General features: G+C 44.4%; 1 protein-coding gene across 4 annotated transcripts in view; it reads left to right on the top strand.

Annotated features, from left to right (window-relative positions):
* Nucleotides 1-11,772, top strand: part of LOC120024086 (band 4.1-like protein 2) — a 106,746-nt gene that overhangs the window by 72,759 nt on the left and 22,215 nt on the right. For all 4 annotated transcript variants that reach the window (XM_038968211.1, XM_038968214.1, XM_038968213.1 and 1 more), the window contains exons 5-8: nt 1,352-1,394; nt 8,172-8,247; nt 9,246-9,464; nt 10,728-10,815. In XM_038968211.1, the coding sequence (XP_038824139.1) occupies nt 1,352-1,394; nt 8,172-8,247; nt 9,246-9,464; nt 10,728-10,815 (426 nt within the window). The remainder of the gene's footprint in view (nt 1-1,351; nt 1,395-8,171; nt 8,248-9,245; nt 9,465-10,727; nt 10,816-11,772) is intronic.

Consider the following 11,772-nt stretch of genomic DNA (forward strand, 5'->3'; position numbering starts at 1 on the left):
ATATAATTGATAGTTTTAACAAAGCCCTGAATGAACAAACAGGGGTTCTTAACTGTGATGGATGATAAAGTACTTCCCTGTGTTTTTAAGTCCACCCCATCCTCACAGGATGTCTGAAGTGTGCAGTAAACCTCCAGAGAACCCACATATGCTTCCAGGGAAGAACATCCGTTATTTTCCATTTCTGTGTCGACACGGTTTATTGGAGAGCGCTGTAATATCACTGGTTGGAGACAAACGAGGCTCCGCTCACAAACTTCAGTCCAAACTGACTCTGCTCTTGCCCACTGCCAAGCAGGCCTGTTTCACAGAAGACCTGGGTTCAAATCAGGGTTGGGGTCAATTTAAATTCAGAAAGTAAACCAAATTCCAATTCAAAATGTTCCTAATTGAAAAGCATTGAGGATAGGCCGAATTTGTCATTTCAGTGTACTTCCTGAATTGAAATGGAATTGATCCCAACACTGGTTCAAATACTATTTTAATTGCACTTTTGGGACTTATATTGGTTCCATTGCAACAGCCAATCAATCAGGCACACCTAAAGTATTTGAAATTATTTAAAATAGTAATTGAACCCATACCTTGTTCAGACTATCCTTCTCACATCTTATGACTTTGGGCCTGGATGTTAAACTCTCCCCTGCACACTGTAATTGGAGCTTAATGACACAGTCAACACACTCCACTGTCTGCAGGCTCCAGATCAGTCAGTGAGGGAGACTGTTGGGAGCGAGATCAGCATATTTGCGGTGGTGCTAAATGCTGAGTTTTGTTCCATTTTGAACTGGAAACTGTAGGCTAGCCACGGGGGTGGGCGGTGGAGACAAGGGAAGAGGCTAGGCTGTGTAGTTTAGTGGACTGTGTTTTCATCATGTGCGTTTGTTTATATGAAAGTGGTGTGTTGAAGTTCAGGGATCAGACAAGTAATGACCACCATGGCTAGTTTTGTCTGTGGTCTGGACTGGTGCTAAATTGAGTTATGCTCTACAGCAGCTCTGTGCCAAATGCTACCTTCTGTCTTGTTTTTGAATCTACTTTTCTTGACATACCTGATCTACTAAAGTACCTGAGAAGGGAAATAAAAAGGAAGGCCTAGTGTATTTTGATTAGAAACGGCACAGTGTTCTGTGTTTAGGTGGTATAGTCTGGCCAAGTAGTTAATTGCAATACGAATGATTTTACAATCAAAATCCCAGCTCATTATTCTAACATGTGTTGCCAATCACCATGGTTACTCAACAGGGAACATATGAAGTCTGTGATTTAATTGGTAGAAGTTTGATACGGTGTTAGAATTTCTGCGTACTTGTTAATACCAAAGCTGACATCTCCTTTGTTTCTTCTTTAGTGCTGGCTGGACCCTACAAAGGAGATCAAACGTCAGATCTGCAGTAAGTTGTGGCTTTTTAACCTTTTGAAACTTTCTGTATTAAGTAACATGGCAACCGGAGTTCACACTAATTGGCGTTACTGTACATACCAACCTAATGAAAGGCTTCCACACTATACCCTATAATTTCCCCTAACACAGCACCCCTATCACTATCACCCAAGTCTATTCCAGTAGAACTAATGTTACTGTTGACATTTACAGGATCTTGAGCAGATACGTTACTTATCGTCTCCTGGAGTGACATGCTCTTTTTACATCTGGTAACTGGATTGCAGTAATTCTGGATGGGGCTGGGGGGATGTGTTTGGGATGTTGGGTGGGGGGAGGCTGCTCACCCATCCCAAGTCTGATACCTCCAGAGAACTTAGTGCTGCCAGTAACACCGACCAGGTGTTTATAAACACACGGACAGTATGGCCTGGAGGGAATTCACTCTATCCATGGGAACAGCAGCTCCGAGCGGAGGTACTTTCCTGTCCAGGGCCTGGGATGCGTTAGTCTACGGCAGCCCAAAACTGTCCTCTTTCTCGCTCCTTAACTTGATGTATCCGTTTACATCATGATCAGGGTCACTGGTCTGGTCCCTCCTTCAGGGGAGAGAAAGGGAATGGGATCCTCCCTCTGAAAGATGCAGCAGTCAAGGCTGCTTCATGTGTTGTACCCCTGCCTGGTGCAATAAAGACCCATTGTGCTGCCTGGTAGTGATTTTAATGTGTTATTATCCAAACTCACATCTGAAGGTCACACAGGACCCAGTCACTGCACTAAGCCAGGCACAGCCATGCTTATTAGTGCCTTTTGGTTGTTCTGTGTTTGATGTTTCTGCCACACCGACTGTGACAGCGACTGTCAGTGACGATGCAAGAACATTTAAGAGCAGATGACCGTCGGCAAAGAAATCCCCATTCTACCTGACTGTCCAGCAGCCAAAGCTATGCCTATTTTCTAGACTTATCTGTCTTTTTTTAACTGCTTTAACACCTTGCGTCAATGAGTGAGGAACAGATGCCCTATACCTGTCTGTCAGCCACAGTTTGCTCTCTGTGAGATAGTCAAAGGATTTGGAGCACTTTCTGACAAGTGAGACCACTGTTATACTGACTTGACTGATTCCGGTCTGTAGGCAGGCAGAGTTCACTACCAAGTCTGTAACTAAGATCACTAGGGGTTTATGGTCACTGACTGCCCGTGGGATCCAGGGAAATGGTAGATATTGGGACACTCCATTTTCTTTAAAGTCGGTGTAGCACCTATTTCTCAATGCCAGAAACGCATATAATAGTAACTTGGAGAACCCCAAGAAAACCTTCCCAAATTACAAACTCTTTTAAAGCAATTGTTATAATATTGTTGTTCTAAACGTTGGGTTTGAGGTTTTCTCCAAGTCATCTCTAGCTTCGTAAAAACAATGCCCTGGGGTCAGCGTCACATGGTGAATTAAAAACGTATAAAAAGTAGGATCAATTTCAAATTGAGACGGGTGAATTGGGTGTCTACTCGTCAATCTGCGGGACACATTTCATCCCTGACAACTTCCAGGGCTATCAACAATGGAAGGATGACTTTAACAAGAAGTTGCTTCTCAAAGTGGATGCTGTCCCTACCATTGTGGCTCCAAAGCATCTCAAACAGCCGTGAGCATTATCACTGGCATAGAAGTGAACTGGGTAAATGAAAAAGCTAGCAAGCTTGTGTAACCGATGTGAAATGGCTAGCTAGTTAGCGGTGGTGCGCGCTAATAGTGTTTCAATCGGTGACGTCACTCGCTCTGAGACCTGAAGTAGTTGTTCCCCTTGCCCTGCAAGGGCCGCTGCTTTTGTGGCGCGATGGGTAACGATGCTTCGGGGGTGTCAGTTGTCTATGTGTTCAGAGGGTCCCTGGTTCGAGCCCGGGTCGGGGCGAGGGTACGGTCGAAAGTTAAACTGTTACACTTGCTACCTCTATGCTCTATAGAGTTTTCTATACGGCCTGCCGAGGGCTGGCTCTACTGAAATGCCATGCTGCGGATCCGATCACAGATCGGGTGGCGTCTCGGAGAAGCCACGGAGCCATGCTTTCTTTGGAGGGGTGGATTTTAGGATCACTGTGGTCACAGTTGCTTCTTGTTGAAGTGACAGCAGATAGGATAGCTAGCAAGCTAACTTTCTTCCTACATTTTTGAATGAATTTAAGCTAGTCTCATTCTTTCACCATAACAATATTCTCTCTTGAACGAAGTTCCTCGCGTTTCCCAGCCGTAGCCTGCGTAGGCTATATGCCTGTAGGCTATGTGCCTGTGCTTGAAATCAACAAAGGTAGGCATAAAGTTATTGTTTGCAAAAATGTATTATTGGAAATGGCAGCTCAACTTTATGTAGCAATCCGCACAGACAGCTGTGTTATGTTTGTTTGTTGTGTTGTACTTACTAGTACCCAGTGTTAGTAGGTTGACTAGCATGTCAAACCCTGCAATCTGCCAACCTCTGGAATGTTCCGGTGCCGAGCATCCTTGTGGTTGGTGGAGCACTGCAAGTTTAGCCATTGTTCTCTTACGTTTTGTCTTAACAAGAGATGGTCAGTGTTGTTTTATACTGGGATCCTTGATTTATTTGGCGTGGGCTACGGCCAAACAGTAGCCTGTTTTTGAGTTGTGTTAATAAACAGGGAATTCGTAAACTCAATCCTCTGTCTGGACATTTGTCATATATGATCTAGCCAGGTCATTACATTATAAACAGTAAATGTAGACTTTTTAATACTATACACGTCACAATTCCAGACATAACAATGCAAACAGTATTTTCTGGCAATTTATCCGCTCACTTTACCAGCATTGCTCTGTGTAGATGCAAGAAAAATAGACTTGCTTTTTAATTTGAAATGCTTGATGACGTTTTTTTTTTTTTTTTGGCTTTAGTCAATACCAAAAATGCTCTTATCCAGAGCGATTTACAGGAGATATTAGGGTTAAGTGAATTCCTCAAGGGCAGAACGAAATATTATTTTCCCAACTACTCGGCTCTGGATTCGAACTAGCAACCTTTCGGTTACTGACCCAACGCTCTTAACCTCTAGAGCAGTGGTTCCCAAACTTTTTATTTTACGTACCCCTTCAAACATTCAACCTCCAGCTGTGTACCCTCTCTAGCACCAGGGTCAGCGCACTCTCAATTGTTGTTTTTTGCCATCATTGTAAGCCTGCCACACACACACTATACGATACATTTATTAAACATAAGAATGAGGGTGAGTTTGGCACAACCCGGCTCGTGGGAAGTGACAAAGAGCTCTTATAGGACTAGGGCACAAATAATAATACATCGTTTTGCTCTTTATTTAGCCATCTTACATATAAAAACCTTTTGTTCATCGAACATTGTGAATAACTCACCACAGGTTAATGAGAAGGGTGTGCTTGAAAGGATGCACATAACTCTGCAATGTTGGGTTGTATTGGAGAGAGTCTAAGTCTTAAATCATTTTCCACACAGTCTGTGCCTGTATTTAGTTTTCATGCTAGTGAGGGCTGAGAATCCACTCTCTCACAGGTATGTGGTTGCGAAGGGCATCAGGGTCTTAACAGCGTGATTTGCCAAGGCAAGAAACAATGAGTGCAGCCCTATCCAGAAATATGGCAGTGGCTTCTGATTAAATTAAATTCACAGAACCGCTTGTTGCAATTTCGATGAGGCTCTCTTGTTCAGATATCGGTAAGTGGACTGGAGGCAGGGCATGAAAGGGATAACGAATCCAGTTTGTGTCGTATGTTTTGTTAAAGTAATTGCCCTTCCAGCTCACTCAGGTACTTCTCTATCACATTTGACATTGTCTGTATGCTTGAGTTCATTTGCACACAAAAAATCATACAATGATGGAAGACCTGTGTGTTGTCCTTGTTAATGCAGACAGAAAATAGCTCCAACTTCTTAATCATAGCCTCAATTTTGTCCTGCACATTGAATATAGTTGGGAAGAGTCCCTGTAATCCTAGATTCAGATCATTCAGGGGAGAAAAAACATCACCCAGATGGGCCAGTCGTGTGAGATTCTAATGATCAATTAGGATTTTAAAAATGATAAACTTGGATTAGCTAACACAACGTGCCATTGGAACACAGGAGTGATGGTTGCTGATAATGGGCCTATGTAGATATTCCATAAAATCAGCCATTTCCAGCTACAATAGCCATTTACAACATTAACCATGTCTACACTATTTCTGATCAATTTGTTATTTTAATGGACAAAAAAGTAGCTTTTCTTTCAAAAACAAAGACATTTCTACGTGACCCCAAACTTTTGAACAGTAGTCTATATTTAAAAAAATGTGAATCACATTTATTTGGTGTGCCCCCGAATGGCATTGCGCGTACCCCTGGGGGTATTGCTGCTTGTGGATATGATTCTATGATATGGCACTCCCCTCCCAATTCCATTTCATGCAAGCTGCTGTGCCTGTGTGCCCTGTAATAGCACTCTATAGTGTGTGTGTGACTGGGGAATGGAGGCTAGCCTATCACATGAATTGAGGCCTCAGCTCAGACCCATTTATCTTCAGCCTGTGACTCAGACTGGAACGTTTCAAGGATAATTGAAAATCGGAAAACAGGCCAGAGATGAGGGGGAGACTGAAATCCCTTGTGCCCATGTCACACCACCACAGCTGACTTTTTGAAGGTCATCTTTATAAAAACGCTTACTTTGTACGAGTCTGCCCATGAATGCTCACTTAGAAAATTACCCTGATTTCCAAAGCTGTTTCTGTGCTAGATGACACCAGTTTTTTTGCTCAGTTTTTGTCCATTCACACCTGAAATACTACACCTAATCAGACAGTTGAAGATACTGTTCTGCACAGTTTCTTTACCGCTCACACACACACCAAGAAAGCACTATGTTCTTGGACAGATCCTCACATTTCAGTGCATCAGTCTTTAAACTGCTCCTTGCTTTCTTAAACGGTCACTGACCTCTCCGCTCAGTCTGGCCAAAGGACAATGGCTACAATATGACCACAGTTGTAACAGGAGAGGAACAGTGGCAGTTTAGCTTGTGGGGTCATTTTTGGAATTCCTCTTTAATGACATATCCTGTATCCCATGCCCGCACTAAGCATGTGTGAATTTGGCATGGTTTTCCTTGTGTTTTGTAGATTTAAAAGGGGGGAAAAAGAGCATTGTTTGTATGACTTTCAATGAATTCTCGATGTCGTGCAGACTTGAAAAGAGAAGTAAATTCCTCCCCAAATGTAATTTTCTCCGCACAGTCAATGGAATTCCTTCCTTGCCTGGCCCTTCTTCCCTATGTTCGTTCTCACGAGGCCTAGGGTTCTGGGAAGAATGAAAAGCAGAGCCATTCAGTTCTGCAGCAAAGCAAATGGCCCGCATGGAATCCCTGTATGATTACTCTGTTCCAGCATAGTGTCCAGACCAGTTAAACTCACTCGCCTGCAGCTAGACCGAAAGGACATTACTCTCGCTCTCCACTGATGAGCAGACACAGAAAACCACTTTTTATTATTTCACTATCCCTTTTCTGGATGAAAAAGCCTGAATTCCTCATATGTTTTTGAACACAAATTTCAGGGAAAGAGAGTGGGAAGACCATTAAGTCTTATGTCAGGACACAGTGGATATTTGTTGTAAATTGAGCCATTGCATAACATGTCTCCCACCCAGAGGGTGAGAGACTGTCATCATCATCCATCTCTTCTCTTCCCGGGTGTAATCAGGCTAGCGTTACCCCCCCCCGACCCACCCCTTCTTTCTCTCTCTTAGCTAGCGGTTGCTAGGTGACAACCAGACCTTACCCTAATGCTGACGAGGCTCTAGGCATCGCCACATCAAGCCAGTGGTCTGTGACTGGACACACACACAGAGATGAGTAGGTAGTGTGTATTAGCACTGCTAATCCTGTCTCATCTCACATGGCGGCTCTCTTATCGCTGACAACAGGAAGTATAACATGGAGCCCTGCAAAGGGCTCTTAAGCCCATCTGGCCCCCATCTGACCCCAACACTAGTAGTCTCTATAAAAAGTAGGCTACTACTAGAAAGTAGATTGCTTATGTAGAAGTGAATCCATATCATGATTTAGTGTTGAAGATTTGACGTTGATTTTAAAAACCCTTTTGTGGTAGTTGAATGTGTGGCTCTGCAATGTTCTCTGCTAGCTGGTTGAATCCTAATGTAGTCTATTTTACTGATTTTTTTAAAATCCCCTCAGTGTGTCTAATGATGAATACTCAAAATGGAAAAGTGTCATTTTAAAGGCCTTGTTTCTACTCTGCCATTTTAGATTAGACTCTGTGCACGACCATATCAAAACAACTCTCCTCAGGCTGGCCCATGTCTCTCCAGGCTTGATAAAACTTCCACTTCAAAGCCTCTCCTCACGGGTCTTAGCTGTTGTGTAATTGCTTACAGCTGCTGCTTCCCAGTGTGTTCTCTTCCTCTTTCCATCTCTTTGCCCCCTCTCCCCCACCACACCCACACTCCTTACGGACAGTCGATGAGCACAGCTGTTCGAGCAAGGATGTGTTCTTAGCACATCTGGCTCGGGAAGATTCCACCATCGCTTGTTTTTCTTTGTTGGTTATTTGACACTAAACGCATAATTGCCTTCCTCTACATACAGTACAAACGCTCACCTAAATGCTTAGCCGGAGTCACTTCTTCTAGGCTTGAACACATGTGGCCTGACGCCTCAGAGGAATGTATAATATGTTGTGTTATGATAATGAAGAATGTATTTCCTTTAGTCTTTAAATCAGATGAGTCCTGTTCTCTCTCCACAGATACCTCCTGGCAGTTAGCGTTCAATGTCAAGTTCTACCCTCCTGATCCAGCCCAGCTGACCGAGGATATTACCAGGTATTGTACTGTCCGTTTCATAAGGAAACAAAGGTCAAAGAGCCACTCCTTTTGATTGTTTGGCTTTATTATGTTAATCATATAGCAATGAAATGATCTGCCCAGTTGTGCTAACACAGAATGTATGTATGCCACGCAGGTGGCCCGGAGCAGTCAAAAACCTACAGTCTGTTAAAATGTTGCATTCACACTTTTGACATCTTTCCAGAGTATTTTGTAGGAAATGTAGGGAAATGTAAATCAGGAAATGTAAATAGTTGTACTGTAGATACTGTAACAGTACATGTTATTGATTTTCGGCCAGCATGCACACACAACTAACACATAAGCAAGCACTGTTATTCACTATACAACTGTGAATATATACACCTCTAATCCAGTAAAGGGAGGTGTAGTACTGTGCTGCACAGTAGTTGCACACCACAGCAGCAACATGCAGTAGACCCCTGGTCGATAAGGTCTGAAGAGCAGAGCACGGAGGGGAGAGAGGGGGGACGATGTGCTGTACACTGAGTGTTCAATGTCCGTGTGTTTCCCCCAGTGTCTCATCCCACTCGGCTCTGAGCCCTCAGCGGGATCACTCCGGTCACTCCCTAATCTAGCGTAGAATGCCCTCTTTGATCGGCACCCGTCAAAAGGTTGCAGCAATATCGAATGCAGTGGAGCTGTCTTCAGCCTCCAGAGTTTAGTTTCAGCACAGCCCCAGATCCAAGGTCACAGGCAATCTCACACACCTACCTTTTTTTCTCTCTGTGTGCCGTTACCACACACGCTATTTCTGCTGTTGAGAGTCTGCAGGCTGCTGCTGTACTGTAAGGCACAGGAAACCGCCCCCACACACCACGTTCACGTGCTGAATGTCATGTCAGATCTGAACTAGTGGATTAGTGTCATGATAAACATATAGACCAAATGTACAACATCTATTTCATGCCCTTTGATCCCATCTCGCTCGCCTCTCTTTCTTCCCCTCCTCCCATCTCTCCATCTCCCTGTAGATATCTCCTGTGCCTTCAGCTCCGGCAGGACATAGCTTCGGGGCGTCTACCCTGCTCCTTCGTCACCCACTCTCTGCTGGGTTCCTACTCCCTGCAGGCCGAGCTGGGAGACCACGACCCCGATGAGCAACGCCTCGACTACATCAGCGACTTCCAGTTTGCCCCCTCACAGACTAAGGAGATGGAGGAGAAGGTGGTGGAGCTCCACAAAACTCACAGGTCAGAGCCGTGTGGGGTTAAAGGGATAGTTCAGAGAACTATCCCTTTAAAGCAAGCAAGAGGAAGTGCCACTCAAATCACATTTTATTGGTCACATACACATGGTTAGCAGATGTTAATGCGAGTGTAGCAAAATGCTTGTGCTTCTAGTTCCGACTAAAGTAATATCTAACAAGTAATCTACCAAATTCACAACTACATTATACACACAAATGTAAAGGAATGAATAGAATATGTACATATAAATATATGGATGAGCGATGGCTTGCGGCATAGGCAAGATGCAGTAGATGGTATAGAATACAGTATATACATATGAGATGAGTAATGTAGGATTTGTAAACATTATTAAAGTGGTGTTATTTAAGGTGACTAGTGATACCTTTATTAAATCCATTTATTTACGTGGCCAGAGTTGAGTCTGTTGGAAGCAGCCTCTATGTTAGTGATGGCTGTTTAACAGTCTGATGGCCTTGAGATAGAAGCTGTTTTTCAGTCTCTCGGTCCCAGCTTTGATGCACCTGTACTGACCTCGCCTTCTGGATGATAGCGGGGTGAACAGGCAGTGGCTCGGGTGGTTGTTGTCCTTGATGATCTTTATGGCCTTCCTGTGACATCGGGTGCTGTAGGTGTCCTGGAGGGCAGGTAGTTTGCCCCCGGTGATGCGTTGTGCAGACCGCACTACTCTCTGGAGAGCCTTGTGGTTGAGGGCGGTGCAATTGCTATACCAGGCGGTGATACAGCCTGACAGGATGCTCTCGATTGTGCATCTGTAAACGTTTGTCAGTGTTTTTAGATGATAAGCCAAATTTCTTCAACCTCCTGAGGTTGAGGAGGCGCTGTTGTGCCTTCACCACGCTGTCTGTGTGGGTGGACCATTTCAGTCTGTCCGTGACGTGTACGCTGAGGAACTTAAAACTTTCCACCTTCTCCACTACTGTCCCGTCGATGTGGATAGGGGGGGTGCTTCCTCTGCTGTTTCTTGTAGTCCACGATCATCCCCTCTTCTGACACTGACATTGAAGTCATCACTGAAGGGGCCTCTTTAAAACCACCCGGCTGTGGGGACAGGGGAAAGACACCTGTGTAGAAATTAGATTGGAAATTACCCCTTGCCTGTACTAAACCCTGTGATTATCATATTTTGAATTCCCTGTTTTCAGCACCTGCCATTTATCTATTGATTTATCATTGACTTGAACTTTTCACCTCTGTTTGTTTTGGATTGTTCTGGATTGTTCTATGTTTTGTCTACCATTCTAGGGGGATGACTCCTGCTCAAGCAGATACCCAGTTCTTAGAAAACGCCAAGAAGTTGTCGATGTATGGCGTCGATCTCCACCATGCCAAGGTGACTGACACACCCAGGCACTGGGTTTTGGAACGTCCAATCCAACCAGAAATTATGTTTAAGAAATCACTTCTGTGTACATTTTTGGGAAAATACTAGGAAATACATTTGTGATGTTTATAAAATGCCCTGCGATGAGAATGTCAACCTCATAGCCGTAAAAAAAAATATGATTGAACTGTAAATTCTTAACAAGGAGGCATAGCCTACTGGTCAGTATCCAAACTTAGTCATTAGTCAAGGAACTGTTCTCCTACGCTCCATTCTTTGTGTATGGAAGTCTGTTGAAATGCCTGTGAGAGCACACAGGACTCAGGGAGGCTCCTTTGATGTAGTGTGCAGTGAGGGGAAGAAAGAGGCAGGCAGAAAACACAAAGCCAAAGCAGAAAGTGCATCAGCTGTACAAATACATGTGGTGGAGCCGGAGCTCTTTTCACTGTGCCGTCTGCATGGGAACAGCCCTGTGGAATGAACCCTTCTCTCTCCCGGTGGACTGGACATGGGTTGAAAATACTCCCAGAAATGTTCTGTTGGTCTAAAGCACAGAGGGGGACGGCGAGCGAGGGGGAGAGAGAAGGGGGGGTTGGGAAGAGGACGAGAGGGGGGGGGCCAGTGACCTCTTAGTGCAGATCCCAACCGTCAGTAATTAGTGAGTAAAGTGTATGTCAGGCCCTTATGTCCTCGCACTCTTTCGGTAGGTAGGCAGACAGCCACGTACAAGGGTTGTGTGGAGAAGCATGTCATGGCCATGGAGTGAGAGGGGGTGGTTAAAAGCCATGTTTGTGTCTAATAGTTGCCATGCCCATCAGCGGCGATGGATTTTCCTCCTCGTTTTACAGTTTGATACACAAATCAATAGCCACTCGGTATCAAACTATCCATATGTCCCGGACTTAAAAGACCCTTTATGGCATCATGCAAGTTCGATAACAACGTTACCATTGAGTTATGGTGGGA

This window comes from Salvelinus namaycush, chromosome 29 (genome assembly GCF_016432855.1).
Source record: "Salvelinus namaycush isolate Seneca chromosome 29, SaNama_1.0, whole genome shotgun sequence".
In the NCBI taxonomy this organism is placed as follows: Eukaryota; Metazoa; Chordata; class Actinopteri; order Salmoniformes; family Salmonidae; genus Salvelinus; species Salvelinus namaycush.